The 26,378-nt window shown below is 41.2% G+C and overlaps 2 protein-coding genes across 12 annotated transcripts in view; one reads left to right on the plus strand and one right to left on the minus strand.

Moving 5' to 3' along the window:
* BRAP (BRCA1 associated protein) overlaps window positions 1-9,112 on the minus strand; it is a 30,954-nt gene extending 21,842 nt beyond the window's left edge. For 2 of the 5 annotated variants that reach the window (XM_063087113.1, XM_063087112.1), the window contains exons 1-4: window positions 8,860-9,112; window positions 6,495-6,656; window positions 5,260-5,458; window positions 3,812-4,001 (exon numbers count right to left, since the gene is read on the minus strand). In XM_063087113.1, the coding sequence (XP_062943183.1) occupies window positions 3,812-4,001; window positions 5,260-5,458; window positions 6,495-6,656; window positions 8,860-8,941 (633 nt within the window). In that variant the 5' untranslated portion in view covers window positions 8,942-9,112. Of the gene's footprint in view, window positions 1-3,811; window positions 4,002-5,259; window positions 5,459-6,136; window positions 6,198-6,494; window positions 6,657-8,859 lie in introns of those variants that run through there. The other 3 variants (XM_063087114.1, XM_063087115.1, XM_063087116.1) reach the window with 3 other exon arrangements.
* A 101-nt stretch (window positions 9,113-9,213) lies between these two features.
* The window catches only part of ACAD10 (acyl-CoA dehydrogenase family member 10), a 48,699-nt gene continuing 31,534 nt past the window's right edge, over window positions 9,214-26,378 (plus strand). For 3 of the 7 annotated variants that reach the window (XR_010022613.1, XM_063085813.1, XM_063085816.1), the window contains exons 1-6: window positions 9,217-9,287; window positions 13,424-13,623; window positions 19,773-19,921; window positions 21,323-21,517; window positions 24,932-25,090; window positions 25,976-26,135. Coding sequence is in view for 6 of the 7 variants with exons in the window: in XM_063085813.1 (XP_062941883.1) it covers window positions 13,437-13,623; window positions 19,773-19,921; window positions 21,323-21,517; window positions 24,932-25,090; window positions 25,976-26,135 (850 nt within the window). In the remaining variant the exon portion in view is untranslated. Of the gene's footprint in view, window positions 9,288-10,744; window positions 10,792-13,423; window positions 13,624-19,772; window positions 19,922-21,322; window positions 21,518-24,931; window positions 25,091-25,975; window positions 26,136-26,378 lie in introns of those variants that run through there. The other 4 variants (XM_063085814.1, XM_063085815.1, XM_063085817.1 and 1 more) reach the window with 4 other exon arrangements.

Below are 26,378 nucleotides of genomic sequence, written 5' to 3' on the forward strand. Positions count from 1 at the left end.
TTCTCTAAAATCTCGGTATTAGAAATGTAGCTTCATTTGTTTGAATATTTACTGAGCACCTAGCATGTGTCAGACAGTGTGCTGTACACTAGGAATAGAGCGGGGAACAAAATATACATGGTTCCTACTTCAACTCACTGTCAAAATGCACGAAACAAAAGCCTGAAGCTAAACGCAAAAAACATAGAAGAAACAACTCTTTTATTTAAAATGTTTGCGTTGTATGGATCCCCAAACTTAAGAAACCCAGCCATTACTGGGTTCTTTTTAGTCCTTTGTTTTTACTGTTCTCTTCCGAGAATGAACTCCGAAAAAGTCAAATCCATTATAATCAAGGTTCCTTCGCTGCCACAGTGATCAACTACAGCATCGAGAACATATTTTCACTTCTCAAAAGAGGGGTCTTTCAGGCTGTCCTAACTAAGCACGCAAGTGAAAATGAACGAACACATTCTCTTGAGAGATTATCTGTCCTTTTTTGTACCCCAAACAACAAAACTGAACCCCTTCTGCTTTCCTTTGTCCTGATGAATTACAAATTCCTTATCGAAAGACCAAGTTTCCGAAAGGTCATGCTATGAAGTTTGTAAGTACATCGCTTTATAAGACCTCCAACATAAAGCTAAGGCTAACAGAAATTCAAGAGATTATAAAAGATACAGAGAAGGCTTATGATTTTTTTTTTGTGGGGGGAGGTGCAGCTGTCCAGTGAGCCAAACTCTTGACCTTGGTGTTATTAACACCATCTTCTAACCAACTGATGTAACTGGCCAGCCCATGATTTCTTATTAAAAATTCTCTGGTAAGAAAAACAAAGAAATAAGAATGTAGTTAGCTGCCCAGGCTATGTAGTCAAGCTACATGGGTTAGAACCCTAACTCTGATACTCATTAGCTGTCTAACTTTGGGCAAGTAACTTATCTCTGCCTGTTTCCTCAACTACAAATATAAAAGTAACAACACCTACCTCATGGCACCATTGAGAGGATTCAAAGAGATAATGCATGAAAAGCACTTAGCACAGTATTCAGAATCTAGTAAGTGCTCAATAATTGGTAGCTATTAAGTCTATTATTCTCGTTAGAGCCCAATATCAATTAACAACTTCCAGTCTTACCCCAAGAGGGTTATTAGGTCTTAGAAACTCCTTAATAGGACGGGCCATGCTAGGGATCAGACTCTAAGATCCAATGTTAGCAATATATAATCCAACTCATAATACCACAGTCAAGGGCTCTATTCTCATGGGAAAGAACACACAGCAAGCTGTTTCATAGTCTCAGAAAACATCTGTCAACTTGAGCAACCTGCACTTGATCAAAAGAAAGAAGTGGAAAGGATAGTGCAGATATACAAAGAAAATCCATTAACAATAACAGAAAATACCCTCAGTATTCTCTGCACATTATGAAGGGCGGCACTTGCTATAGGATAGTTTGTGGTTTATTAAACAGGTTAGTGTTGTGGGGTTATCAGACTTTAGATTGTTTCAAAAACCTAACAAGTTCTTAAACATTTTTTCCCAATCTATTTCTGTGACTTTTCCTTTGTATTACTTGCTGATTGCCCTTGTTTTTTGTTTTTGCGGCTGTCTGGTATGGGGATCTGAACCTTTGACCATGGTGTTAAAATACCGTGCTCCAACCAACTGAGCTAACTGGCCAGTCACCCTTAATTGTTAAGTAGAAACTATAACTAAAATATTGCTGTTGGGCCGAACCTGTGGCTCACTCGGGAGAGTGCGGCGCTGGGAGCGCCGCGGCCGCCAGTTTGGATCCTATATAGGGATGGCCAGTGCGCTCACTGGCTGAGCGTGGTGCGGGCGACACCAAGCCAAGGGTTGCGATCCCCTTACCGGTCACAAAAATAAATACATAAATAAATAAATAAAAATTTAAAAAAATAAAATATTGCTGTTACAGAATGTCTTGCTAACAATGATGGTCTCCCTTCTTCTTCATACCTTTGTCCCACTCCTACTAGAGGACGAGTATGTCCTAGGGATTAAAAGTGAGGGCTCAATCCCTGCTTGGTCATTTATTTATAGCTATGTAACCCTGGGTAAATCACAAATCTCCCTCTGCTTTCAATTTCTTCATCTGTTAAACAAGAATAACAACAGTATCTGTCCACTTGAAAAGACTGTAGTGAGAATTAAATGAGAACGCATGTGCAGCAGTTAGCAGTGAGTGGTATAGAAGCAGCCATCTATAAAGGTTACATATTAACACCATTATGCTTACTATCATGTGGTACCAGATTTAAGTGGTTTAAGGCTCCACTTTCCCATTGTTTGCAAAGCTCCTCAGTGCCCCAGGAAATTCTTTTGTCGGTCAGTGAAAGGAGTTAAGTGTTTTTCTGTTCTTAATGTCAACTTGTGAAGTTCAAGTCTATAGGATGATTGAAACCCATGTTTTAATTGTGTCTGTCAATGGTGTAGTACCTTGTAAAGGTTAAATAACCATGTACCCTCTTGTACACAGGACTCTACATTAAGGTTTTCTCTGGGGCCCACAGAACAGGTACAAATATGATCCAACTCTCATTTCTCTAATTTCCTCCACATGGCCATGGAATGGCTGCCACTGCTATCAACTCTGGATTTCTGTAACAAGGAAGGAGGAGATGGCAAACAGGCCTTGTGTCATAGGCTTCCTTTCATCATAAACCTCGGTGACCAGTCAAAGAAACAATGGCAAATGATCCTACAGGCACACCCATTTCTTTGTCTAATAGTAAGTTAGAATTGTTTACCTGGGGCAAATTCAGGAAGTTAACTTTTGACAAAGCTGCATGTCAAAACCTAATGAAACCTCAATGAACAAACACAAATAGAATGAAACCTAAGGATAGGGTAGCTCTTTGGTAACCCGAATAATACTTAAAGCTTACCTCATTTTTATATTCATATAAAAACATGCATACTCATAAAAATGAGTATGCAGAACCAAGAGAATACCTCTCTAACATCTTTGGAAGTGAGGTGCATGCAAAGTACTGCTAGAAGCAGTAAGTGAAATGGAATAAATGGCAAAACCTTCCCACATCAAAAAGTATGTTATACTCCATAAACACTTTTAAAAATTGAAAATATCACCATTCTTTCAGTGTTTCTGTCTCTATAGTGCAGTGATTTCCAATCAGAACACTAAACCATCTTTAATAATTCAAGGAATGTCACAAAATCCCTTGTCACCAAAAGTTTAAAAAATTAAAATAGATTTTCAAAAATGTGCCAAAGAGTACCTTTAAAAAGAGAATAACAACCACTCAAAAACATTTAAAAAAAAAAAAAAAAAAAAAGAGAGAATAAAAAAAGCAGTAGTAATGGCAAAATAATAAGACAGCATCAACTTCAAAAGCTTGGGAACTACTATTTTACTAGAATAGTTACAACTGGATAAACAAACAGAATCCTAGATTTCATATCCAATACGATCTATAAAAAATCACATGTATGGGCCGGCCCCGTGGCTCACTCAGGAGAGTGCGGTGCTGGTAGTGCCGAGGCTGCAGGTTTGGATCCTATATAGGGATGGCCAGTCTGCTCACTGGCTAAGTGTGGTGCAGATGACACCAAGCCAAGGGTTGTGATCCTCTTACCAGTCAGAAAAAAAAAAAAAACATAGGTATGAATTAAGATTGTATTTCTGCTAGTGAATTTAGAAATAAATCTAGAATTACAACAATACCCTAGAACACATACGTCAAGAACCTTAAGCGCAAAACAGAAATCACACACAGCTGGTAACATACAGTTTCAACAATACAGTTTCTGTGGCAAAGAGATTTTTAATATCTTAACTTTTACCTGTGCACTAAACTTCATCAGCACCATATATTGATTTGGAGTAGAGTCTCTGATGATTTTCATTTGTTCAATTACTTCGTTAAATGGGGCGACAAACTTCATGAGGTCATGACTGGTCATTGTAGCGGGGACTGTGAGAATACACAGCATGGCACTGCGCCTCACATCTTCTTTTAAGGAGGTCATCTTACTAACAAGACAATAATTAGACTGTCTTGAATAGATGAAGTATGGTTAGTTCAGACAACACTAATTGACAACTTTTGTATCCAAGAAAATAGAAAAAATGAAATCTGTAATATTTCACAAATCAATTTAAACAGCTTGTTTTATTTTACTTGGAAATACACATTAGATGGGTAAATGTAGAATCCCTTAAAACACACCTGCAGTGGAATTTAAAGCAAACTTTAAAATGTTCTACATTACACCTCTCACCATAATTTTTAATCTTCAGTTAAAGGCTTGTTAAGGTTATAAGTCTGCATTAGGCAAATTCTCAGTTTGTATTTTATTCTCATTTAGATTTTGAATAATAATCTGTCATTGGATAACTTAGAAGCACAGCTCTAGCTATGAACTTCTCTCATAGGTCTAGAAGAAAAAAGAGCTCTAAATATAAGAGAGAATTCTAAACCATGAAGATGTGATTAAAGATTACATAATGTATTGCTGGGTTGGAATAGCTGAAATAGAGGGGCAAGAAAAGCCTCCTACAATACAACTTGTTTTTGAAATGCTGTAAACTCACTGGACAGCTGTGAACCAAAATGGCTACCTGAGTACTTGCTGTTTTCCCAGGAAGAACCTGGCAAACAAGTTAGCACAGAACAGCCTTTAAGATATCAGCTACCAATTATCTAAGGAGCTGATGGCCCAACTTGTGGATTATCTAACCAAATGCTTCCTTTCACTGGGCCCCAGCAAGCTGTGTTTGGACCACAGAAAAGGGTAAAAAAAAAAAGTGATAGAATTGTAGTTAGTTCACTGACTTCTTGGCAGCTTCTTTGGTAAAGATTTAGTGGGGATTTGAGACTATAATAACGTTGTGTATCACTTTCTTTTTTTTATCTTTCTTCCTTTCAGTTCTCCAATCACCTTTCATGTCACCTGCTAAGGGAATGTTTTTCCAGGTATATTCTTTTTTTTTTTTGGTGGCTGGCTGGTACAGGGGTCCAAACCCTTGGCCTTGGTGTTATAACACTGCGCTCTAACCAACTGAGCTAACTGGCCAACCCCCAGGTATTTTCTTAAGTGTATCTACATGTGTTTTTTGTTTTTTGTTTTTTTTAATAAGGAAAAGCTTTGACCCAATCCACAAGATTAGCCAAATGTAAAATATCTGAGAATTCTTTAATACACAATACATGAAAGTACTATCTTTTTGAAGTTTTCTCTACCCTAAGGCAGAAAATAGACCAACCCAAAAGGAAAAAGGTTTTTCTTACTTTGTCTTGTATAAATGCATAATACCATGAACTATTTCAACTGATGGATTTCCACTGAAGAACGAAATCTGGTCTGGAAGCTGTTTGGATGGAGAATCGGGAGCAGTGTTTATGCATTCTTTACTTTGATCTCTACTTCTCTGTGCAGTAGGGGATGCTTCTGAAGACTTCCTTTCTTCCATTGTAGCTTTTAGCTCATCTTTCACAAATCAAAAATTAGTATATTATAAATGGATAAGAAATATGCTGAAGGATTCTAACTAGATTAAAATTTCAAGTCAGAGAAGCGAATTTTTCTTTCTAAGGAATTTATTCTTTGACTGAATCATATGGATTGTACATATTTAGGGTGTACAGAGTTATAGTTCAATAAATGTATTCAATGTATAATGATCAACTCAGGGTAGTTAGCATATTTACCATCGCAAAAATTTATCATTTGTGATGAGAACATTTGAGCTCCTCTCTCTAGCCATTTGAAAACATAAAATAAATGTTAATTATAGATATCTAGCACTACTGTACACCACTACCTACCTAGCTGTAATTTCGTGTCCATTAACTAAATGCTCACTATTTCCCCTCCCTACTCCCCCACCCAGCTTCTAGTAACCATAATTCTACTCACTACTGAAGAATAAACTTTGATAGGGAAATTGTAATGCACTGCATTAAGAACTATACTTGCAGAACAGCTGAGTTTTGGGGGCATCTCAACTTTAAAGCTCTCTGCCCCATAGAAATCTCATTAACACCCTCAGAAACTCAAGGATGCCTCTTATATTAAGCAGTACCATGATATGAGCAGGTGTCTCCCATTACATGCTCCTCAGTGGAACAAACATTCCAAACTATTAAATATGAAATCCAAACGTACCAGCTCTGACCACCTCCATGCTGGAGATGCAGTATATTATCCACTCCCTGGCTGGAATGAGCTAGCAGAGCAAAGGAAGTCACAACATGTTTATCTGGATGCATTCGTGATTTGTCACTGACTTAGGTGGTTAGAAGCTCTCCCCCACCAAAATCCAGTTGTCAACCCAGGTTATAACCCAGAAAGAAATATTTGGAGACATTCGAATGTGGTGTAATGACCATATGTAAAGCACATAGACAGTGAAAGATAAAAGTATGCTAGAGGCCAAAATCACAGGCTCATCAAACAACATGTATAAAACAGGCAACCAGGGACTCACATTACAAGACAGAGTTTAGGGTTTTAGAAAGCACACCTGAGTTGGACTTCATGGTCTCAATAATCACATCTGTCATTTCTCGACGGCCAAGATGCTGATGGATGATTGCTGCTTTCTCCCCTGGTGACTTCCCTTCTAAACAGGCTACAGCTGAAGCTAATGTCTTCTTTTTGATTTCCTCATCAGACATTTCCCCAGCTAAAGAACACATGAATAATTAATACCTGATAATAACAACCTCCTCTCCGTTCTCAATGTATCCACTGGTAGGTTTCCCTTTTCCCTCTGCTGCCCTCCCCCAAGATGATAAGACAGCCTTTGCATTATCCACCTCACTCATTTCTGAGACTCCTGCAGTACCCAGTAAACAGTTAATAAATAGCCAGTACAATAAACTCAGAAATGCAGGGCTGTTCTAGTGAAATCATGCACTTTAAAGCAAATCAACAAGAGTAAAAGCCTTAGGGAAGGTTCGACAGCGATTATGCCCAAATAAACTAACATTTTAGTAACACCCGATAAAGTGAAACTATGTGTTAAGCCCAAAATGAAGGTATCAAGTCCATAAATAAACAAAATTTCAAAAATCTTAAGGGGTAGCCTTCTTAAACATCCTAGGTTACCCTCATGCCATGGCTCAAGCCATGAAAATCTAAGATTATTGATTTAAATCAATGAAACACATAAAAAGGGAAAAGGAATTTGGAGGCTTGACTAGAAATATCCTTAATTTAAGCTCTGTTAGGGCACAGCCTGTTTTGCCCACCATTGTATTTCCAGCACTTAGAACTTATACTACAGTGGCTAGCATGCAGTGGAAGCTCTCTAAGTAAAATAAAATTAAATTAAATCATATTCAGTCTTTAATATGCAGCTCCAAAGTTAATGTACTCAGGGAAGTTTCCAGTGACACCATCCCTACCTGCCCCTGCCCGCCAAACCAAACAGATCCTCTTGTAATAGATTCCCAAACTGTTTCTCCTTTCCTTCACAGCACTTGTCATAGTTTTGTTTGTTTGGTTGGTCTTTTTTGTATTTATTCAATTCTTCTGTCTCCCCCACTGAACTGCTGGCACCATTAAAGTAGACACCATGTCTGATTCTGCATACAACAAAACTTCCAGCACATAATGAGCATTCAATCTTTTTTTTTTTTTTTTTTTTTTGATGGCTGGCCAGTATGGGGATCTGAACCTTTGACCTTGGTGTTACAAGGCTGTGCTCTAACCAACTGAGCTAACCAATAAATATTTCCTGAATGAATGTTCGGGTAATTATTTGAGGACCAAGGAACAGCGTCATAGCTGGATGCCCCTCTAACGAGACGTGTAGCTGGTGGTATAGTGCTCAGACCTTCAAGTCCAGCTCCCTGAGTTACAATCCCAGTTTCACCACTTACAGATAACCTTGGGCAAATCATTGAATCACTGGGTGCTACGGATTAAATACGTCTCCCCAAAATTTATGTATTGGAAACTTGACCCCCACTGTAATAGTGTTATGGGGATGGGAAATCTAATAATGATATTTGAAAGGTGGGGCCTTTAGAGGTGATTAGACTGTGAGGACAGTCCCTTGTGAAAGGATTGATTCATTCATGGTGCAATGGGTGTGATTCTAATGGCTTTATAAGGAGGGTAAGTCAAAAAGTCAGCTCTCTCTCTCTTGTTCAGTCCATTTTCACCATATGATACTCTGCGTGGATACAGAGGCTTATCACCAGGAATAAGGCCCTTGCCAAATGGGTTCCCTGGACCGTGGACTTCCCAGCCTCCAAAACTGTAAGAAATAAATTTCATTTTCTTTATAAATTACCCAGTTTCCGGTATTCTGTTAGAAGGAACAGAAACGGACTAATACAGTTTGGGCTTCAGTTTCCCAATCTGTAAAAGGTACATACCACCCATCTACCTCATAGGGGTACTGCAAAGATAACGTACACAAGTTGTTTACTACAATGCTGGGATATGGAAAGTATCCAAATTTCAGTTACTATTACTATCATTACAGGGCACCTAAGTGGATATCCTTCCAAAGAGGAACAGTTTAATGAAACCACGGACTGTCAGTGTCTCTGGGAACCCATTCCCTGCCTTCACAAAGCCTAGAGGAAAGCAAGTGAGACAAACGCACAACTCGACTCTTAACGCAGGGCGGAGAAGGAGACGCGCCGGGTAAAAACTGAATGCCCGTTTTTAGGAAGCGAGGGTCGGGCAAGGGCTTCCCAGAGACGACACCTGGGAAGGCCTCTCAAAGATGAATGGAACCGAGAGCGATCCCAACCATCTCCTAGCTCCTCTCTCCGGCAAAAGCCCTCGCCGCGGCCTTCCCCGGGCCCGTACTCTGGGAGGGTGAGCGCCAGGCGTGCCTACCGGGAAGGCGGCGAGGCCGCGGGACTCACCGGTGGCGCTGAAGCCAAAGCCGGAGGGGACGGGCGAATGTTCGGCGAGCTCCAGTCGGATGACAACCAGTGACACACTCATAGGGCAGGCGCTGGCCGGTGCAGGCCCCGGCGGGCTCAGGTGAGGCTGGGTGGCTAGCAGAGAAGCGGAGCTGCCCGGGGCCGGCAGCGCCGCCACGGCCTCAGCGACGCTGCCGCCTCAGCAGCAGTAGCTCCTCGCGCAACCCGAGGAGCCACAACAACCTCCACTTCCGCCTCCCGGCCGCCGTCGCTGACCCGTGGCGGTACGCATGCGCGCGCTCGCGCGCGTTACGATTGGGTGGTGCGGCGCGGAGGTGATCCTGCACCCTTCCGGACGGCGAAGAGGTCGTGGAGGAAGGACGTCGTTGGGATTTCAGGCTCTGGCCCCCACTCCGTGAGGCTGAGCGGTGGGTTTGTGCCCAGGCCCGAGTTAACCTCTGCCTGCCCGAGAGGCCTCATCCTCAGCCCACCTTGGTTGGGGGCGTGGACTCTCCGGCTCCACTAGATCTCCTAATACAGTGTCCGAGGAACGCGCGCTATACAGAGAGCTTTTGCCTCTTTTGTTGTTTTTGACCCATCGCTTTAACCCTAGGAAGGGTTGCTTTGTGTCAGCCCCACTTTGCGTATAGGTTTCGCTGAGGTTTTGAGAGGTGAAGTTGCTTCTCTGTGGGCCCATGGGGACTCGGTTGCAGAGCTTCTGACTCAATTAGGGCGATGGTGCTGGAGATAGATATGGGTCCCACTCCCCAGATCTATCACTTCACATATGTTTACCGAGAGCCTTAGTCATTGTTGGGTGCTTGGGATACATTGGTGAGTAACATTAAACACAGTTCCTGCTCTTGTGGAGTCGACCTTTATCACCAGTTGTGCAATCTTTTTTTTTTTTTTTTTTTAATGGTGGCTGGCTGGTACAGGGATCCGAACCTTTTGACCTTGGTGTTATAACACCGTGCTCTAACCAGCTGAGCTAACCGGCCAGCCGTCAGTTGTGCGATCTTGAGCTAGTCATTGCATAAAGTTGGGATAATATCTTCATAGGGTTGTGAGGATAAAATGAAATGATATGTGTAGAGGTACATTAGTATTCTCTCCAGTATGTGAGACTGCCCTTAGCATGTAGATAATGACAGCCTGGCCGGGCAGTTAGCTCATTTGGTTAGAGTGTGGTGCTGATAACACCAAGGTCAAGGGTTCGGATCCCCCCACCAGCCAACTACCAAAAAAAAAAAAAAAAAAAAGATAATGACAGCCACAATCAATGCATATATGGCACACACATAACAGGATACTATTCTAGGTATATGCCATAGTGATATGTAAGGTGTGTCACAGTACATCCTGGACATGTGTAGGTATATGGACTATATATGTGTATAATATAACCATATGTTATATGCATGTATTTAGCTTGTGACTGCATCCTATGAAATATGTTCCAGTATACATTGTTTATATCAACCTCCGCGCTGTTGACATTTTGGGTCCTGATGATTCTTTGTGTATGTGTGTTCTGTGCATTGTAGGATGTTTGCAAGCATTCCTAGCCTGACCCACTGGACACCAGTAGCACCTCTCTCCCAGTGGTGACACCAAAAATGTCTCCAGATATTGCCAAGTGTCACCTTGGGGCCAAAATCGCCTCCTGTTGAGAATCATTGGTTTATGTGAAAATGCATTAAACCATGCACACATAGTATGTGCATATAACATATGAGACCTGTGAACTTTTTTAGTATATTATGGTAATAAATAACATTTAATGGTGTGCTCAGTGCTAACTTGAATGCTTTGTGTACTTTATCTTATGCAGTGGTAACAACTACTTTATGAGACAGATACTATAATTGTCCTTATTTTACAGCAGAGGAAACTGAGGCTCAGAGAAACTTGCTGAAGATCTCACACCTAGTAAGTGGCAGAGGTAGAATTTGAACCCAGGCAATCTGATTTCAGAGCCAACATTCTTCATCTCTTTGCTAAACCATCTCCTTTGTGTATTACAGTATGCACCATGTGTGAATACTTAACGACAGCATAATTTAGGTAGCAAATCTACATTATCATGGTAATTTCATTATTCTGAGTGGCAGGAAGAAAGCAAATTTTATAGTACAAAAGGAAGATGCCATTTCCAGAGAACTAGAATTGTTAACCAGAGATGGGCAAATAGGACATGTTACTGTGCTTTGTGGCTGCCCATCACTAAGCTTGTCCCCAGTTTTTCCCTGTTCTCTGATTCATCCAGTTTATGCATCCTTCCAGTTCATACTGAGCACCTGCTATGTGTCTAGAAACTATGATAGTCCTTGCCTTAAGAAGCTTACAAGTATAGGAGTAGATAGACATGAAAACAGTTACTGTGTAGTGGAGTAAGTGCTCTAATGAAGGTACGGAGAAGGAACTGTGGGAGTGGGGGAAAAAAGTACCATAGTCTGCCTGGAAAAGAAAGAAAAGCCTCCATACAGGAGGTAAAGCTAAGGCTGTGATGTAAAAATGAGTGGAAATTCACCATACGGATAAAGCAAGGAAAGGTGTTCTATCAATGAGTATAGCAGTAACCAAGGCTTGGAGTTATGAAAAATTACAGCATTTTCCCACTGTGAAGAGAGCATTGGGAAGTGGCTAGAAGAAAACAGTCAACTATAGTTAAAGGAATAAGCAAGCAGCTCATGGGAGCATTGCCCACATATCCATTAGCAGGAGTATGTAGGGGACAGCACCCTCATTAAGGATTAAAGTTGACCCTTCTGGCCACAAAGACACTTTTCATCTCTGTTAACCCTCACACAAAATGTGTTGACATTTTTACCAGCCTATAAATAAGTTTCCTTTTCTATCATAAACTTTTTTTTTTTTTTTTTAAAGATGACCGGTAAGGGGATCTTAACCCTTGGCTTGGTGTTGTTTGCACCACGCTCAGCCAGCGAGTGTACCGGCCATCCCTATATAGGATCCGAACTCGTGGCCTTGGTGTTATCAGCACCGCACTCTCCCGAGTGAGCCACGGGGCCAGCAGCCCTTCTATCATAAACTTTTACCTTGGCATGGGAAGTAAGTAAAATTGAAAATGCAAATCAACCTCAAAATTTTAATTCCAAAATTTACTCCCAAATTCAGCAAATTTCCAGCTATATGAGAAATTCTATGTCATTTTCAGGATTTACTGCTTCAGATTTCTTTCTTTTTTTTTTTTTTTTTTTTTGTCGTTTTTTCGTGACTGGCACTCAGCCAGTGAGCGCACCGGCCATTCCTATATAGGATACGAACCCGCGGCGGGAGCGTCGCCGCGCTGCCAGTGCAACACTCTACCAAGTGCGCCACGGGCTCAGCCCAGATTTCTTTCTTTTAGATACTTGTGTAGTTTTTTGAGTCCTTATGACAGCACTAAAGTGACTCCCACAAACTTGTAGACTTCCTTACCAAGCTGTTTTGCTCTAACCTGATTTTTTTTTTTTTTTTTTTGTGTCGTTTTTTTTTTTTTTTGTCGTTTTTTCGTGACCGGCACTCAGCCAGTGAGTGCACTGGTCAGTCCTATATAGGATCCGAACCCGCGGCGGGAGCGTCGCCGCGCTCCCAGCACAGCACTCTACCAAGTGCGCCACGGGCTCGGCCCTAACCTGATTTTTACTAAGTTTTTCACTATAGAAGTCACATAAAAAGCTTAAAGATTTTCATGAGGAAAGTAGAATTTGTCTTAATTCTTTTTCCGCCCCAGCTTTTTATTTCAAACATATAGAAAAGTTGAAAGTGCAATGATCTCCCATATACCTTCCATCTAGATTGACTAGTAACATTTTGCCATGTTTGGTCATTTCTACATGTGTATGTGGGTATATATCTGTATACATGTGCCTGTCTGTGTGTTGTGTATGTATGTTATTTTCCCCCCTGAACCTTTTAGAAGTAAGTTTAGAAGTGAGGCAATGGGGAACAGTTAGGTTATTGCAGTGATCTATCAGAGAGATGATGTGTTTTGATGCTGTGATGGTGGCATCATAAGTACTAGGAGGTAAGTACAGGACATCTTGGTAGTATACAGGAAAGACTCTTAATCTGTCTTTTGTGGTAGCCAGAAGTTTCATGAAGACAGTGACAGGTAAACTACAAGCCAAAGGACATTTGGAATTAGGCAGGCAACAGGAGGAAGAGAGCATTCCAGGTCATGGGAACAGCATATGCAAAGGCCGGTAGCCAGCAGAGAACATGTGTTTGAGGAAACGGCATAGAATGGCAAAAGGTCAATGGAGATTTTTCAGGAGGAAAAATTGACGCACAGAGCAACTGGAGTTGAGGTGGCTAAGGTTGAGATGCAGAAAGTCAAGGGTAAATCCTTGTTTTCCAGCTCAGGAAGCTGGGTAGTTGATGGACCCCTTTCCTGAGTAGTCAGGAAAGGAGGAGACGCTGAGGTCAGTTGTGAATGTGGTTTGAATTGTTTGTTGGAGATCATTTGGAGATGTACAGTTGGCTCCCCTGAGCTCCAGGATGGAGGCCTGGGTTGGAGGCAGTGAAGGCAAGTTGTGCCCTGTGCCTTCTTTCACAGCCTTGGTCTCAACATGTGCATAAGGAGGCTTTTCCAGTTCTCACACCTCCAGTGGGCTCAGAGGGCCACCTTCCTGAAACACATCCAGCACAAGCACCAGGGAACCCACCGATGGACACATTCTGGAGGCAGCACCTACAGAGCCGTGATTTTTGACATGGGTGGAGTTCTCATTCCTTCTCCAGGGAGAGTGGCTGCAGGTGAGCTCTCCATTCTATTTCACTTTGTGGGACTGGGATGGGCCAGTGGAGAGTGGTAAGGAAGACGAGAACATTTGGGCAGCAGTGTACCCAGTGCGTGGTGCTCTGGCTCTTGAATCAAATCCAAGCACCACTTAGTGACTGAGTATCTTGGGCAAATTATGCAATGTCTCTGAGTCTTAGTTTCCTCATCATTAAATTAGGGCTAATAATAGTGACTACCTCCTTGAGATTTATAGGAAGCATTGCTTAGTACAGTGAGTGCTCAGCTCCTCCTAAATCCTCAATAATTGATGAGATGCTGTGGTGGTGGTTGTCAGAATTGAACTACCTTCCCTGGAAACTGTCCTACTTCTGAAACCTTGAATGCTCAATGAAATTCCCCCTTTGATCATAACCTTCCTCTCTTCTACCTCACTGCCCTTAAACCTGCTTCTGGACTTACAAGGTCAAGCCTCTAGTCTATTTGATCTTCTCTTTATCAACCCCTCTCTGGTTTTATTTCTTTCCCTACTCAGTTCAACTTACATTAGTAAGATTAGTTTGGGCTTCAAGTGTTAGAAAACCTACTAAAACAGTCACAGAAACATGATGGAAGTTTATTTCTCTTGCACATAAAAGACTGGGTGTGTGGTCTGGGGCCAGGATGCAGCTCTGTGGTATCAGGGACAAGGGCTGTTTCCATCATGTTACTCTGCTGTGAGTTCTCTTCATTTCCACTTGCACCTCATGGTCTATCTTGGCTGCCTCACCTCCTGCTATCACCTTCTCATTCCAGCCAGCAGGAAGGAAAAAGAGCCAAACAGCTGTCTCTCTCCTTTTTTTTTTTTTTGGTAGCTGGTGGGTATCGGGATCTGAACCCATGTCCTTCTCCTTTTGAGGTTCTGTGGTGTCTGGTTGGCCAATTCTCCATCCTAAATCAACCCAAGTACTGATTTTCTATGGCCCTGGGTCTAGGCTTTCCAGAACTACTGAAAAAATTACCCAGCTGTGCAAACTGGCTAAATGAGTGAGTTTTTGAGCTCCAACCGCAGCTGGGCCCTCGGCAGCATGCTAAAGCTTCTCCATTTCTCCACTCATATTCCTCTCAGGGACTGCTCCAAATTACCAGCTCCTCCAGGTTCCTCACCCCGACCCAAAATTTCATACTCGACAGACAACCTAATATCCTCTTTTATAGAAACTATAAAAATCACTAGACAGGAAGTTTCTAAACTTTCTCCAGAAAATCTTGAGAACCTACTAACTTCTCTGCATTCCCCTGTGTCTTCACCCAAGTTTAGAACCTTGTCTTCGGGCCGAGCCCGTGGCGCACTTGGTAGAGTGCTGCGCTGGCAGCGCGGCGACGCTCCCACCGCGGGTTCGGATCCTATATAGGACTGACCGGTGCACTCACTGGCTGAGTGCCGGTCATGAAAAAACGACAAAAAAAAAAAAAAAAAAAAAAAAAGAACCTTGTCTTCTGTCACCTGAATGATTGCATCAGCCTCCTAACTTTCCCTGCCTCTAGCCTTCTGGGTTTTACACTACCCCCCACACAGCCTACAGATTACCTTTCTAAAACACAGATCTTGTTCCTTCTCTCCCCTACTTCAAAGCCTTGAATGCCTGCACACTGTCCCTTAGATTAAGTCTAGAAGCTGTCACATGGTATTCAGGGCTCTCACAATTCACTTTCGTCTGTGCCCATGTTTACTGTACCCTCATGTTTCAGCTGCTGTGACTACCTGATATTCTCCAAACAGGCCACACACATTTACACGTCTGTGCCTTTGCAAGTTCTCTTCCATCTGCTGTCAACCACCCTTCCCTCCTTCCTCACCCTGTTCAAATCCTATTTATACTTTTTCTTTTCTTTTGGTGGCTGGCCGGTACAGGGATCCAAACCATTGACCTTGGTGTTACCAACACCATGGCCAGCCCCTATTTATACTTTTTTTTTGACTGGTAAGGGGATCATAATCCTTGGCTTGGTGTTGTCTGTACCACGCTCAGCCAGTGAGCCCACTGGCCATCCCTATATAGGATCCAAACCCGCGGCCTCAGCGCTAACAGCGCCGCACTCTCCCGAGTGAGCCACAGGGCCGGCCCTATACTTTTAATGACAAGTTTAATGGGATTTTATTCAGGAAATACAGTGCCTGGAATGTTCAGTAGATCTTGTGGTTATTATTATTTTTAACTTCAAGTCTTCTCTCTCTTTTTTTTTTTTTAAAAGATAGCCAGTAAAGGGATCTTAACCCTTGACTTGGTGTTGTCAGCACCACGCTCTTCCAAGTGAGTGAACCAGCCATCCCTATACAGGGATCTGAACCCGCGGCCTTGGTGCTATCAGCACCACACTCTCCGAAATGAGCCATGGGCTGGGCCTAAGACTTCTCTTCTGTAAAGACTCTTTTGACCTCATCCCTGGGCAGAATGTTCCTGGATAGCACATTCCCATGCCAGTTTAACCTTTACCGTGGTATGTTTTAGTTAGCAGTGGGATGTGTTCCATTCTCCTCTGTGGGGCTGTTAGATTCCATCACACTGGGCTTGGGATTTATTCACTTTCCCTTTCTACTGCCAACTCAGCACTGGCTCAGTTATTCAGGAAACATTTGATGAATAGATGAATGAACAAAGTAGTGATACCTTCTACTTTCTCTGTGTTCTTTTTCTTGACTGAAGTTTCTAATGTTATTTATTTCAAATGAACCATATCAAGGATCATTTGATAAGAAAATACCAGAATTCAAATCATCTCGAATACCATACTCTTATTTTTTTACATTTAAGCCAGGGGTCAGTGAGCTATGGCCTGTGAGCCAAATATAGCCTGCTGTCAGTTTTTGGTTGGCCAATCAGCAAGAGTGATTTTTACCTTTTGAAATAGTTGAAAAATATCATATTTTTTGTGACATGTGGAAGTTATATGAAATTTAATTTCAGTGACCATAAAAATAAAGATTATTTTGCAAAACAGCCATGCCAATTTATTTACATATTGTCCATGGCTGCTTTAGCCCTGTAACAGCAGAGTTGAGTAGTTTCAACAGGGACCAATGGTCCTCAAAGCCTAAAATCTATACTTCTTGGCCCTTTTCAGGAAAGTTTTCCAACCCATGATTTAAGCTGTTCGTTTACTATAAAATTAGTACACACATGACAAAACATTCAGAGTACAGCCAAAGCACTTTAGCATTGTATTCAGGGAGTATAATGATATGATCAGACTTTATAATTTTTGTTAGTGTGATGGATGAATATTCTATCTCTGTGTTTTTTTTGTTGTTGTTCTCTCCCTGTTATTTATTTTTAAATTTTAAAAATTAATTAAATATTTTCGTTTTTGTTGGCTGGCCAGTCTGGGGATCCAAACCCGTGACCTTGGGGTTAAAAGGCTGTGCTCTAACCAAATGAGCTAACCAGCCAGCCACTCTCCACGTTATTTTAATATTCATTTCCCTGATTGCCAGTGATGTTGAGCCTTTTTTCGTGTATGTTTGTGTGTGTGTTTATTGGTTATTTAGCTTTCTTTTTCTGTGAATTGCTCATTTTTCTTGTTGATTTGCAATAATAACCTTTTGTTTGCTTGCAGATCTTTTCTCCCTTCTATGGCTTATCTTTTGATTTTATTTGTAATGTTTTTTGTCATACTAAAGTTTTCATTTTTTTTTTTTTAAAGATGACTGTTAAGGGGATCTTAACCCTTGACTTAGTGTTGTCAGCACCACGCTCTCCCAAGTGAGCCAACCGGCCATCCCTATATAGGAATCCAAACCCATGGCCTTGGTGTTATCAGCACCACACTCTCCCAAGTGAGCCACAGGCTGGCCCTTCCAAAGTTTTCATTTTTGTTGTCATCAAAATCATCTGTATTTTTTCCTTATGGCTTGAGCTTTTTGAATCTTGGTTAAGAAACTCATTCCTTCCTATAGTTCATAAAGATGTTCTGTATTGTTTTCTAAGTTTTAGAGTTTTGTTTTTTGGATTTGGGTATTTAATCCACTGGGAATTTATTTTTCTGATGGCATGAAATAGGGATTTAATTTTTCTCCATATTGAAACCTAGATATGCCAACCTCATTTATTGACTAGTCAGTACTAAAAGAGTATAAAGTGCAAAGGAAATTTCCTGCTGCCACCTTCACCCTTCCCCAGTTGCTTCTAGCCTTCAGTGGTTATCACTGTGAAAAGTTTATCCTTCAAAAAATTGTGCATGCGTGTGTGTGTGTGTGTGTGTGTATGTGTATAAAACATGTGTACACAAATTGAGTCATACTCTACACACTGTTCTGTACCTTTGTTTTTTTGACTCAGTAGGATATCTTGCCAACTTTTTTATATCAGTAGGCATAGGTCTAGTTCAGGAGTTAGCAAACTTTTTCTATAAAAGGCTAGATAGGCTTTTTGAGGCATATGGTCTCTGTCACAACTATTCACCTTTACCCATGTAGCCAGAAGCACTGATAGATATGAGTAGATGTGGTTGTGTTCCAATAAAACTTTATATACAAAAACAGAGAAAGACTTGGCCCCCAAGCCCTGTTTTGCTGATCTTTGTTCTAGTTTACATATTTTAACATCTGTGTGGTATTCCATTATATGGATATACCATAATTGATTTAACAAGTCCTTTATTAATGTACATTTAACATTCTGGTTGTTTTTATTATGAACAATTCTGCACAGACAGCCTTGTATATAATCTTTACTTTTGTAAAAATATCTGTGGAAGAAATTCCTGGAAGTGGAATTACTACATCAAAAGTATGTGCATTTAAAATTTTGACAGAAATTGCCAAATTACTCTCCATAGAAGTTGTACTTGTTTATGATCCCATCAACAGTATATGAGAGTGCCGGCTCTGGGACTATAAAAAATGCTATATACATGGGCTGGCCTGTGGCTCACTTGGGAGAGTGTGGTGCTGATAACACCAAGGCCACGGGTTCAGATCCCTAAATAGGGATGACCGATTGGCTCACTTCAGAGAGCGTGGTGCTGAAAACACCGTTAAGATCCCCTTACTGATCATCTTTAAAAAAAAAAAGAAAGAAAAAAAATGCTCTACACTTTAAATTAGCTCTAAAATTAATTTTTGGGTTGAGTTTTAGAAGTCTTGAATTTAGAAGTCTTGCTATTCTCAAAAGACATACACCAAATTGTTAATGTTAGTTATTTCTGAAGAATGGGATTGCTTGTCATTTTACTTTTTTTTTTATACGTTTCTATATTGTCTGAAATATTTTCAGTGCACTGGCACTACTTTATCAGAAGAAACCATAAAGGTATTTTCATTTCAAGACAAAAAAATGTCTAAATGTCTAAAATGGATTATGTCTTAGATATATAATTATGAATTATATTTGCCCTTGGTAGCTGTACTGCAGAAAGAAAGAATAAGCTTGTACAAGAAAAAACAACCCTTGTCCAAATGTTCCTAGTATTATACAAATGCTGATTCATCTACTGCCTTAGCTCTTCGTGGATAGAAATGTTCTTTAGTCTACAAAGACAGATCTCCCAAGTGAATGTTTCAGTATACCAGCTACAGTGCCACAAAGAATTACTATCACTTCCAAAATGAAGGGCTTGTTTTGGGGTGCTGTCAGAATCTGGCGTATTCTGGGGCCGGCCTGTGGCTCACTCGGGAGAGTGTGGTGCTAATAACACCAAGGCCACAGGTTCAGATCCCATATAGAGATGATTGGTTAGCTCACTGGGTGAGCATGGTTCTGACAACAAGTCAAGGGTTAAGATCCCTTACCAGTCATCTTTAAAAAAAAAAAAAAGAATCTGGCATATTCCTTCATATACTTCTTTAGTATGTGCCAGCACCGTGTAAGTGACCTAATATATATGGTCCAGCTAATGAGAGACCAAGGAAGAAAACTCATGCAGTGTCCAGAGTTATCTCAAGCAAGCGTTAAGAACCTGATGTTTAACAACAGTGTGCGCTCCTTCATACAAATTACTATCGCTGTTCCTTTGGAGGTGGTCTAAGATTGAGATTTTGCATTTTGTGATTTTCTCCGAATTCCTGATAGCATCCACTTTGGCACCACAGTGATACCATAGGAGCTGGTATGGTAATTCCTCTGAGCTCCCCAAACCCTAGCCATTTGTCAATGTATTTCCCTTTTGCATATTTTACTTCCCGTAGAGTGGGAGTTACAGAATCATATCCCTTCTGGAACTATATTGAAGGCCTTCATCGAAGCTGGTGAAAATGGGCCCTGGATGAGATTTATAAGAGGAGAGATAACAACAGAGGATTTCTTAAAAGAATTTGGGAGACTTTGCTCTGAAATAGTGAGTGGTGAACATACCTGCATTTCCATTTTATTCTTTTTGCCTTGAGTAGTGGTTGTTACATTCATCCATAGATGGTTAAACTGAAAATAAAGTGAAAAACTAATAACCCATTATATGTTTTTAAGTTGTTTCTTCCATCCCTAGATACTCAGCTTTAACTTCATATATGAATAGATAAAAATATTCTTTGCTAAACCCATCAGCAGATATTGAAACAGAAGCCATCTGCATAATGGCTTTGATCAAAAAGCTTTTTTAAAGCAATAATAATACTTTATTGAGCATTTTCTCTATACTATGCATTGTTCTAAACTCTTTATATTAACCTTTGCAATAGCTCTACTAAAATATAATTGAAAATATAATAGTAAGAAAAGTTCTGTGGATGGACAGTTGTACAACAATATAGCTGTACTTAATGTCATTGAACTGTACATTAAAAATGGTTAAAATGGCAAATTATGTTATGTATATTTTCCACAATTTAAAAATATGCATATATAAATAAAAAGTAGGAAACCTTGAGAGCATTATGCTAAGTGAAAGAAGCCTGTCAAAAAAGACCACATATTATATGATTCCATTTATATGAAATGTCCAGAATTGGCAAATCTACAGAGGCAGAAAGTAGATTAATAATTTTGTAGGACTAGAGGTGTTGGGAGGAAATGGGCAGTGACTGCTAATTGATATGGATTTCTCTGTAGGGTAGTGAAAATGTCCTAAAATTAATTGTGGTGATGGTTGCTAAACTTTGTGAATACATTAAACGCCATTGAATTATACACTTCAAATAGGTGAATGGTATGGTATGTGAATTATATATTTCAATAAAGCTGTTATACAATATGTGTGTGTGTATATATGTATATATAAAATGGCAGACCTGCCTTTGCAGATTTTGAAACGTGATAAAAAAAAAAGAGCTTTCAAAACCCACACAGATTAAATTTAAAAACAAAAAAATTTATCAGAAACTAAGTTTGTGATGGTGATGCTGAAGCAATATAAAATCATTAAATGCCTTCTGGATCATTAGAAATTAAATTACATCTTCTTAATACACTTTTAGAGTTTAATGTATTCTCTTCTGATGTTCTGAATTTTTTTTTTCAATTGGCAATACATGAGTGGAATAAGGAACTCATTTGATTGCAATATTGACATAAATAGCTCCAGTTCCTAATCATTGTAACTCTACTTCAGAGTTGCTCCTTAAAACCTTCTATGCAGAGTTTAGCACAGGGACTGAGGGAGACAGTCCCTTTAGGCAGCAAGCCAGTGGCCTGGCTCTTACAACCAGATAGCAGGAGGAGGCCAAGAATGAGGATTTTTTTCTGTTAGTCCTGAGTGGTTCTTACTCTTAATGATTGCTCTTCTCCTCTCCCCCATTCTTAGTCAAAGACCTCCGTGCCTGTGGACTCATTTTTCTCCCTGCTGACCAGTGACCGAGTTGCAAAGCAGTTCCCAGTAATGACTGAGGCCATAACTCAAATTCGGGCAAAAGGCCTTCAGACTGCAGTCTTGAGCAATAATTTTTGTCTTCCCAGTGGGAAAAGCTTTTTCCCCTTGGACCGGAAGCAGTTTGATGTGGTAAGCTTGAAGTGATCCAAAACAATCGAAACAGGGTCTTTGTCCTAGCTTCAGGATGCAAAAATAAGTGCTGCCCTTTAGCAGGTCCTGAACGAATGGGTTTTTTTATTCAGACACTTGACTAAGTTAGGTTTAGATGTAATCAGTTAAAAACAGGCCTTTTGAAATATCACTGTGTTTAGAGCATGGTATCATAACACTAAGGTCAAGGGCTCAGATCCCCATACTGGCCAGCTGCCAAAAAAAAAAAAACTGAACAAACAATAAAATATCACTGTGCCCTTAGCAAGGTCCAACATTTATGGGATTTGATAACTGGTTGAAACCTAAGCTTTAGAAACTCCCTTACATTCTGAATTCGAACATTTGTCTTCACATAACACAAGAATCTCCATCACAGCTCATGTCATAATGGGTTTTCTAAGACAATTGTGTTGCCCTTTGTTTCTGTGACATTAATTCCTGGACTAGCACTGTCCAATAAAACTTACTCCCTTCCCTGGCTCTATTTACGTCCCTACTAAATTGTACACGATTGCTCCATGTGTATATCCCAACCTTTAATGCTTATGATATAGTGTTAACATGCTTGGCTATATTTGGGTACTTTTAAAATGTTTATTTCTTATAACCAACAGCAGTGATAATTCCCTTTAGAGGCAGCCTAGATTGGCATTAGGGCTTCGAGAGCTTTCGTGAGTTGTGATAGATCTGAAGGACCCTTCCCTCTGGCCTATTTCTCCATGGATAGCCTGAGTCAGTACAAATGAGAAACATCTCACCAAATATAGTGAGAGTCAGGTATCCTCTGGAACACGTTGGGGGAAATTTCTCTAACTTGAATATTGTACTTTTTTTTTTTTTAAAGATGGCCGGTAAGGGGATATTAACCCTTGACTTGGTGTTGTCAGCACGCTCTCCCAAGGGAGCAAATGGGCCAGCCCTTGAATATTGTACATTTTATTAACAGAGCCCCTTTCTATTTCTTTCCATGCTTGGAAGAGGTACTTCGGTTTGACTCCAGAAAGTGGCATGTTCCCTCCCCTTAGTCCTGTTAGTTACTATGTATATTTGTGCCCTTAATTTGACCAGTGAGATTGAAGTAAAGGTTTTCGGGCTGGCTGGTTAGCTCAGTTGGTTAGAGTGTGGTGCTGATAACACCAGTGTCCAGAGTTTGATCCTTATACTGGCTAGCTGCCAAAAAAATAAATTAAATAATGGTTTTCAACTCTGCCCACATATCAGCATGACAAGGGAGTTTTTAAAGATGCCAGGTCGGGCCGGCCCGTGGCTCACTCGGGAGAGTGCGGTGCTGATAAAGATGCCAGGTCCCTTTCCCTGGCGGTTTTCATTGAGTGTATCTGGCTGGGACCTGGGCATGTATATTTATGAAAAGCTCCACAGATGATTCTGCAGTTGGGGTGAGAACCTCAGATTCAGTGAGGGATTTCAGATTCTGGCCATGATTTTCTCCTGTCACATGGCCTCCATCATGCTTATCTTGAGAAGGAGGCTTCCCCTCCATCCTCCTGTAACAGATCTTTGATAAAGTAAAACCATTTTTATCTAATCAACATTTGGACACTGACCTTGTTCCCATGGTTCCTGGTTTGCCAAGAAGGAATGAAAACCTGGAACAGGTTCGTGCCATCACGTGCAAAATAGAACAGAAAGAGAAGGGCTTATCAAACAAATCTTAAGAACTTTTTTCACTTCCCCAAGACACATTTCACCTAGTGAGAGGAACTGTCTGCTGTCTGGAACTTCGCCCCCTTCCCTCAAGTTCCCTTCCCCTCTTATCTCTTGTCTTAACTGGTACAGCTGTGCTGCTTTCCTCATTGGGGTGCATTGTTGGTGTCTGAAACACCCTGCTTCTCTGCTGCCCTCTGTTGGTGTTTTCTTTCTTTTTCTTTCTTTTTTTTTAATGGCTGGCCTGTATGGGGATCTGAACCCTTGACCTTGTTATAATACCACACTCTAGGGCCGGCCTGTGGCTCACTCGGGATAGTGTGGTGCTGACAACACCAAGTCAAGGATTAAAATCCCCTTACCGGTCTTTTTTAAAAAAATAAATAAATAATAATAATAATAATACCACACTCTAACCAACTGAGCTAACCAACCAGCCCTGGTATTTTCTTTAGGGGGAGTTTCTTTGTCCACTCTTAGCTCATTCACATCCTTAGGAGATAAGGAAGAGTAAGTAGAGAGGTCCAATTTATTCAGGACATTTATTTACCTGAAAGGGCAGTTCTCACTCAACCCAGCATGCAAGTATGGAGTGAAAGGAGGAGTTCTCAGGTTTGTCCTTAGCCTTGGAGAGCTTGAGTCATTCCAGCAGTGAGTCAGGGATTTAGTTCTATTCTTAGGGCAGACCAGAGGGTATTGGTTATAGGCATATATGGCCACCTTGGGCCCACTTTATAGGAGATTAAGCCCTAGGGATAGTAAGAGCACTTCCCGGGAGTCACCACTGGATCAGAGATGGCCTGACACTGAGACAGCTTTTTTTTTTTTTTTTTTTTTTCCCCATAGATGACCGGTAAGGGGATCTTAACCCTTGACTTGGTGTTGTGAGCACCACGCTCAGCCAGTGAGCGAACTGGCCATCCGTATATGGGATCAGAACCCGGGGCCTTGGTGTTATCAGCACCACACTCTCCCAAGTGAGCCACGGGCCGGCCCTGAGACAGCTTTTTCAGAGTCCTCCTGAACCCTCATTAGCCCCCCTGGTTCCAGATCAGATACATGGCTGAAGCAAGGCTGTCAGGGTACGGGATCACCTTAGCGTGAAAGGGACAGTGTTTTTGCCACTGATGTTCTCTTTGGTGTCAGCCATCCCATGAGATTTATTTGTCTAAATTGAGTATGGGTGGGTTTTTTTTTTAACTTCTAAAATAAACATTAAGGTCATATTTATTTTGTAGCAGTAAACAATGCCTTCTCTCTGGGGAAAAAAAAAGGTGAAATACTTTCCATAAAGCTGAAATGTACAGCTTTTCTTCTGCTCTGTGTAACCACAATATGTGAATTAGCAAAATGCTTTGTTGTTCTGGAATTCACTCAAGTTTCATTTATATTTTACCACAACTACTAAGATCATCAGTAAGATGGCTATTATTATTCCCATTTTACTGATGATGAAACTGAGGCCCATTGTGGCTTCGCTATTTGCACAAGGTCATGGTGTCTGAGCCAGAACTTTGGTTCCCTGAGTTTGCCCCAGGTTGTAAGCCAGTATTTTCAAATCATTCAATTTAAGAAGGCAACATCATTTTATATCATAACACTCTTTAGTTACTTCTAATAAATCTCAAGTGTCTTCTTTCTGCTCTTCTTTTCAAAAAGTACACCATTGTACATGTGGGAGCTCTACCTTTACAGACCTTCATCTCATTCCTGTCCCTCCCTTAGGTTGTGGAATCCTGCCTGGAAGGTATCTGTAAGCCAGACCCTAGGATATACAAGCTGTGCTTGGAGCAGCTTGGTCTGCAGCCCTCCGAGTCCATCTTTCTGGATGATCTTGGACCAAACCTAAAAACAGCTGCCAGCCTTGGTATTCACACCATTAAGGTAATAGTCATTATTTTTGAACCCCTGCTATGCACCAGGCACTGGTGCAAGCATTTCTATGCAGCCTTTTTACAGGTAGTTGTAGCTTTCCTTAGTGGGTTTCCCTCACGTTTCCACAGTCATTATCTTTTACTAATTATTAAATCTATGGACTAGCTGCTTGTATTTTCAATGGGAAGCGAGGCAAACATGTACAAAGAAGGCAGTTTGAGAAAAGAGATACCCAGGGTGAATAGCATGCTTAAGACAATTGAGGTGGCAGGGCCGAGCCTGTGGCGCACTCGGAGAGTGCGGAGCTGGGAGTGCGGCGACGCTCCCGCCACGGGTTCGGATCCTATATAGGAATGGCCAGTGCGCTCACTGGCTGAGTGCCGGTCACAAAAAAGACAAAAAAAAAAAAAAAAAGACAATTGAGGTGGCATTCAGACTGTCCTAGTGAAACTGTTCCAGGTGAGGAGCCAGCAGCTACTGGCCACACAGGCCACCCTAGGTCTTGGCTGTGAAGCACGAGGAGCCACATGAGAGGGAGTCTTGGGTCAGCTTTCTGTATTTTGTTTTCATTCTTAAGCTGATGGGCCCATAGGGACAGAGCAAACACTGCCATTCAATCTTCTTCCCTCTTGGCACGAGAGAGTATTGTGAACTCTTAACTGGCACCCTTCTGTGCAAGTAGAGCAGTGTGGTTAGAAATTAAATGGGAAGAGGAAACTCCGTGCTACTGCTTCCTCAGTTGCTGAATATCCTGGCTCCAAAGTCCTTCCTCAGAGAACTGACTTCTTGGATATTGCCCTCTAAAGAACTACCCTCCTGTAGAACAGACTAGGGGGAGAACAGAGAGGTCAGGGCTGACTGGTGGTACATGTTCAGTATTCTCTCTGAAACTAGGTTAATGACCCAGAGACTGCAGTGAAGGAATTAGAATCTCTTCTGGGTTTTACATTGAGAGTGGGTATTCCAAACACTCGTCCAGTGAGAAAGACAATGGAAATTGCAAAAGATGCATTGGAGAAATACCTCAAAGACTTACTGGGGATCCAAACCACAGGTATGTACATTTTCTTTCTTTTTTTTTTTTTTTGTGATCGGTAAGGGGATTGTAACCCTTGGCTTGGTGTCGCTCGCACTGCGCTCAGCCAGTGAGCAAACCGGCCATCCTTATATAGGATCCGAACCCGTGGCGGGAGCGCCGCTGCGCTCCCAGCGCTGCACTCTCCCAAGTGAACCACGGGGTCGGCCCCATTTTTTATTTTGATAACTCTCTCTCCAGGGCCAGGCTTTCAGTCTGTTT

Source organism: Cynocephalus volans, chromosome 2 (assembly GCF_027409185.1).
Source record: "Cynocephalus volans isolate mCynVol1 chromosome 2, mCynVol1.pri, whole genome shotgun sequence".
NCBI classification, from domain to species: Eukaryota; Metazoa; Chordata; class Mammalia; order Dermoptera; family Cynocephalidae; genus Cynocephalus; species Cynocephalus volans.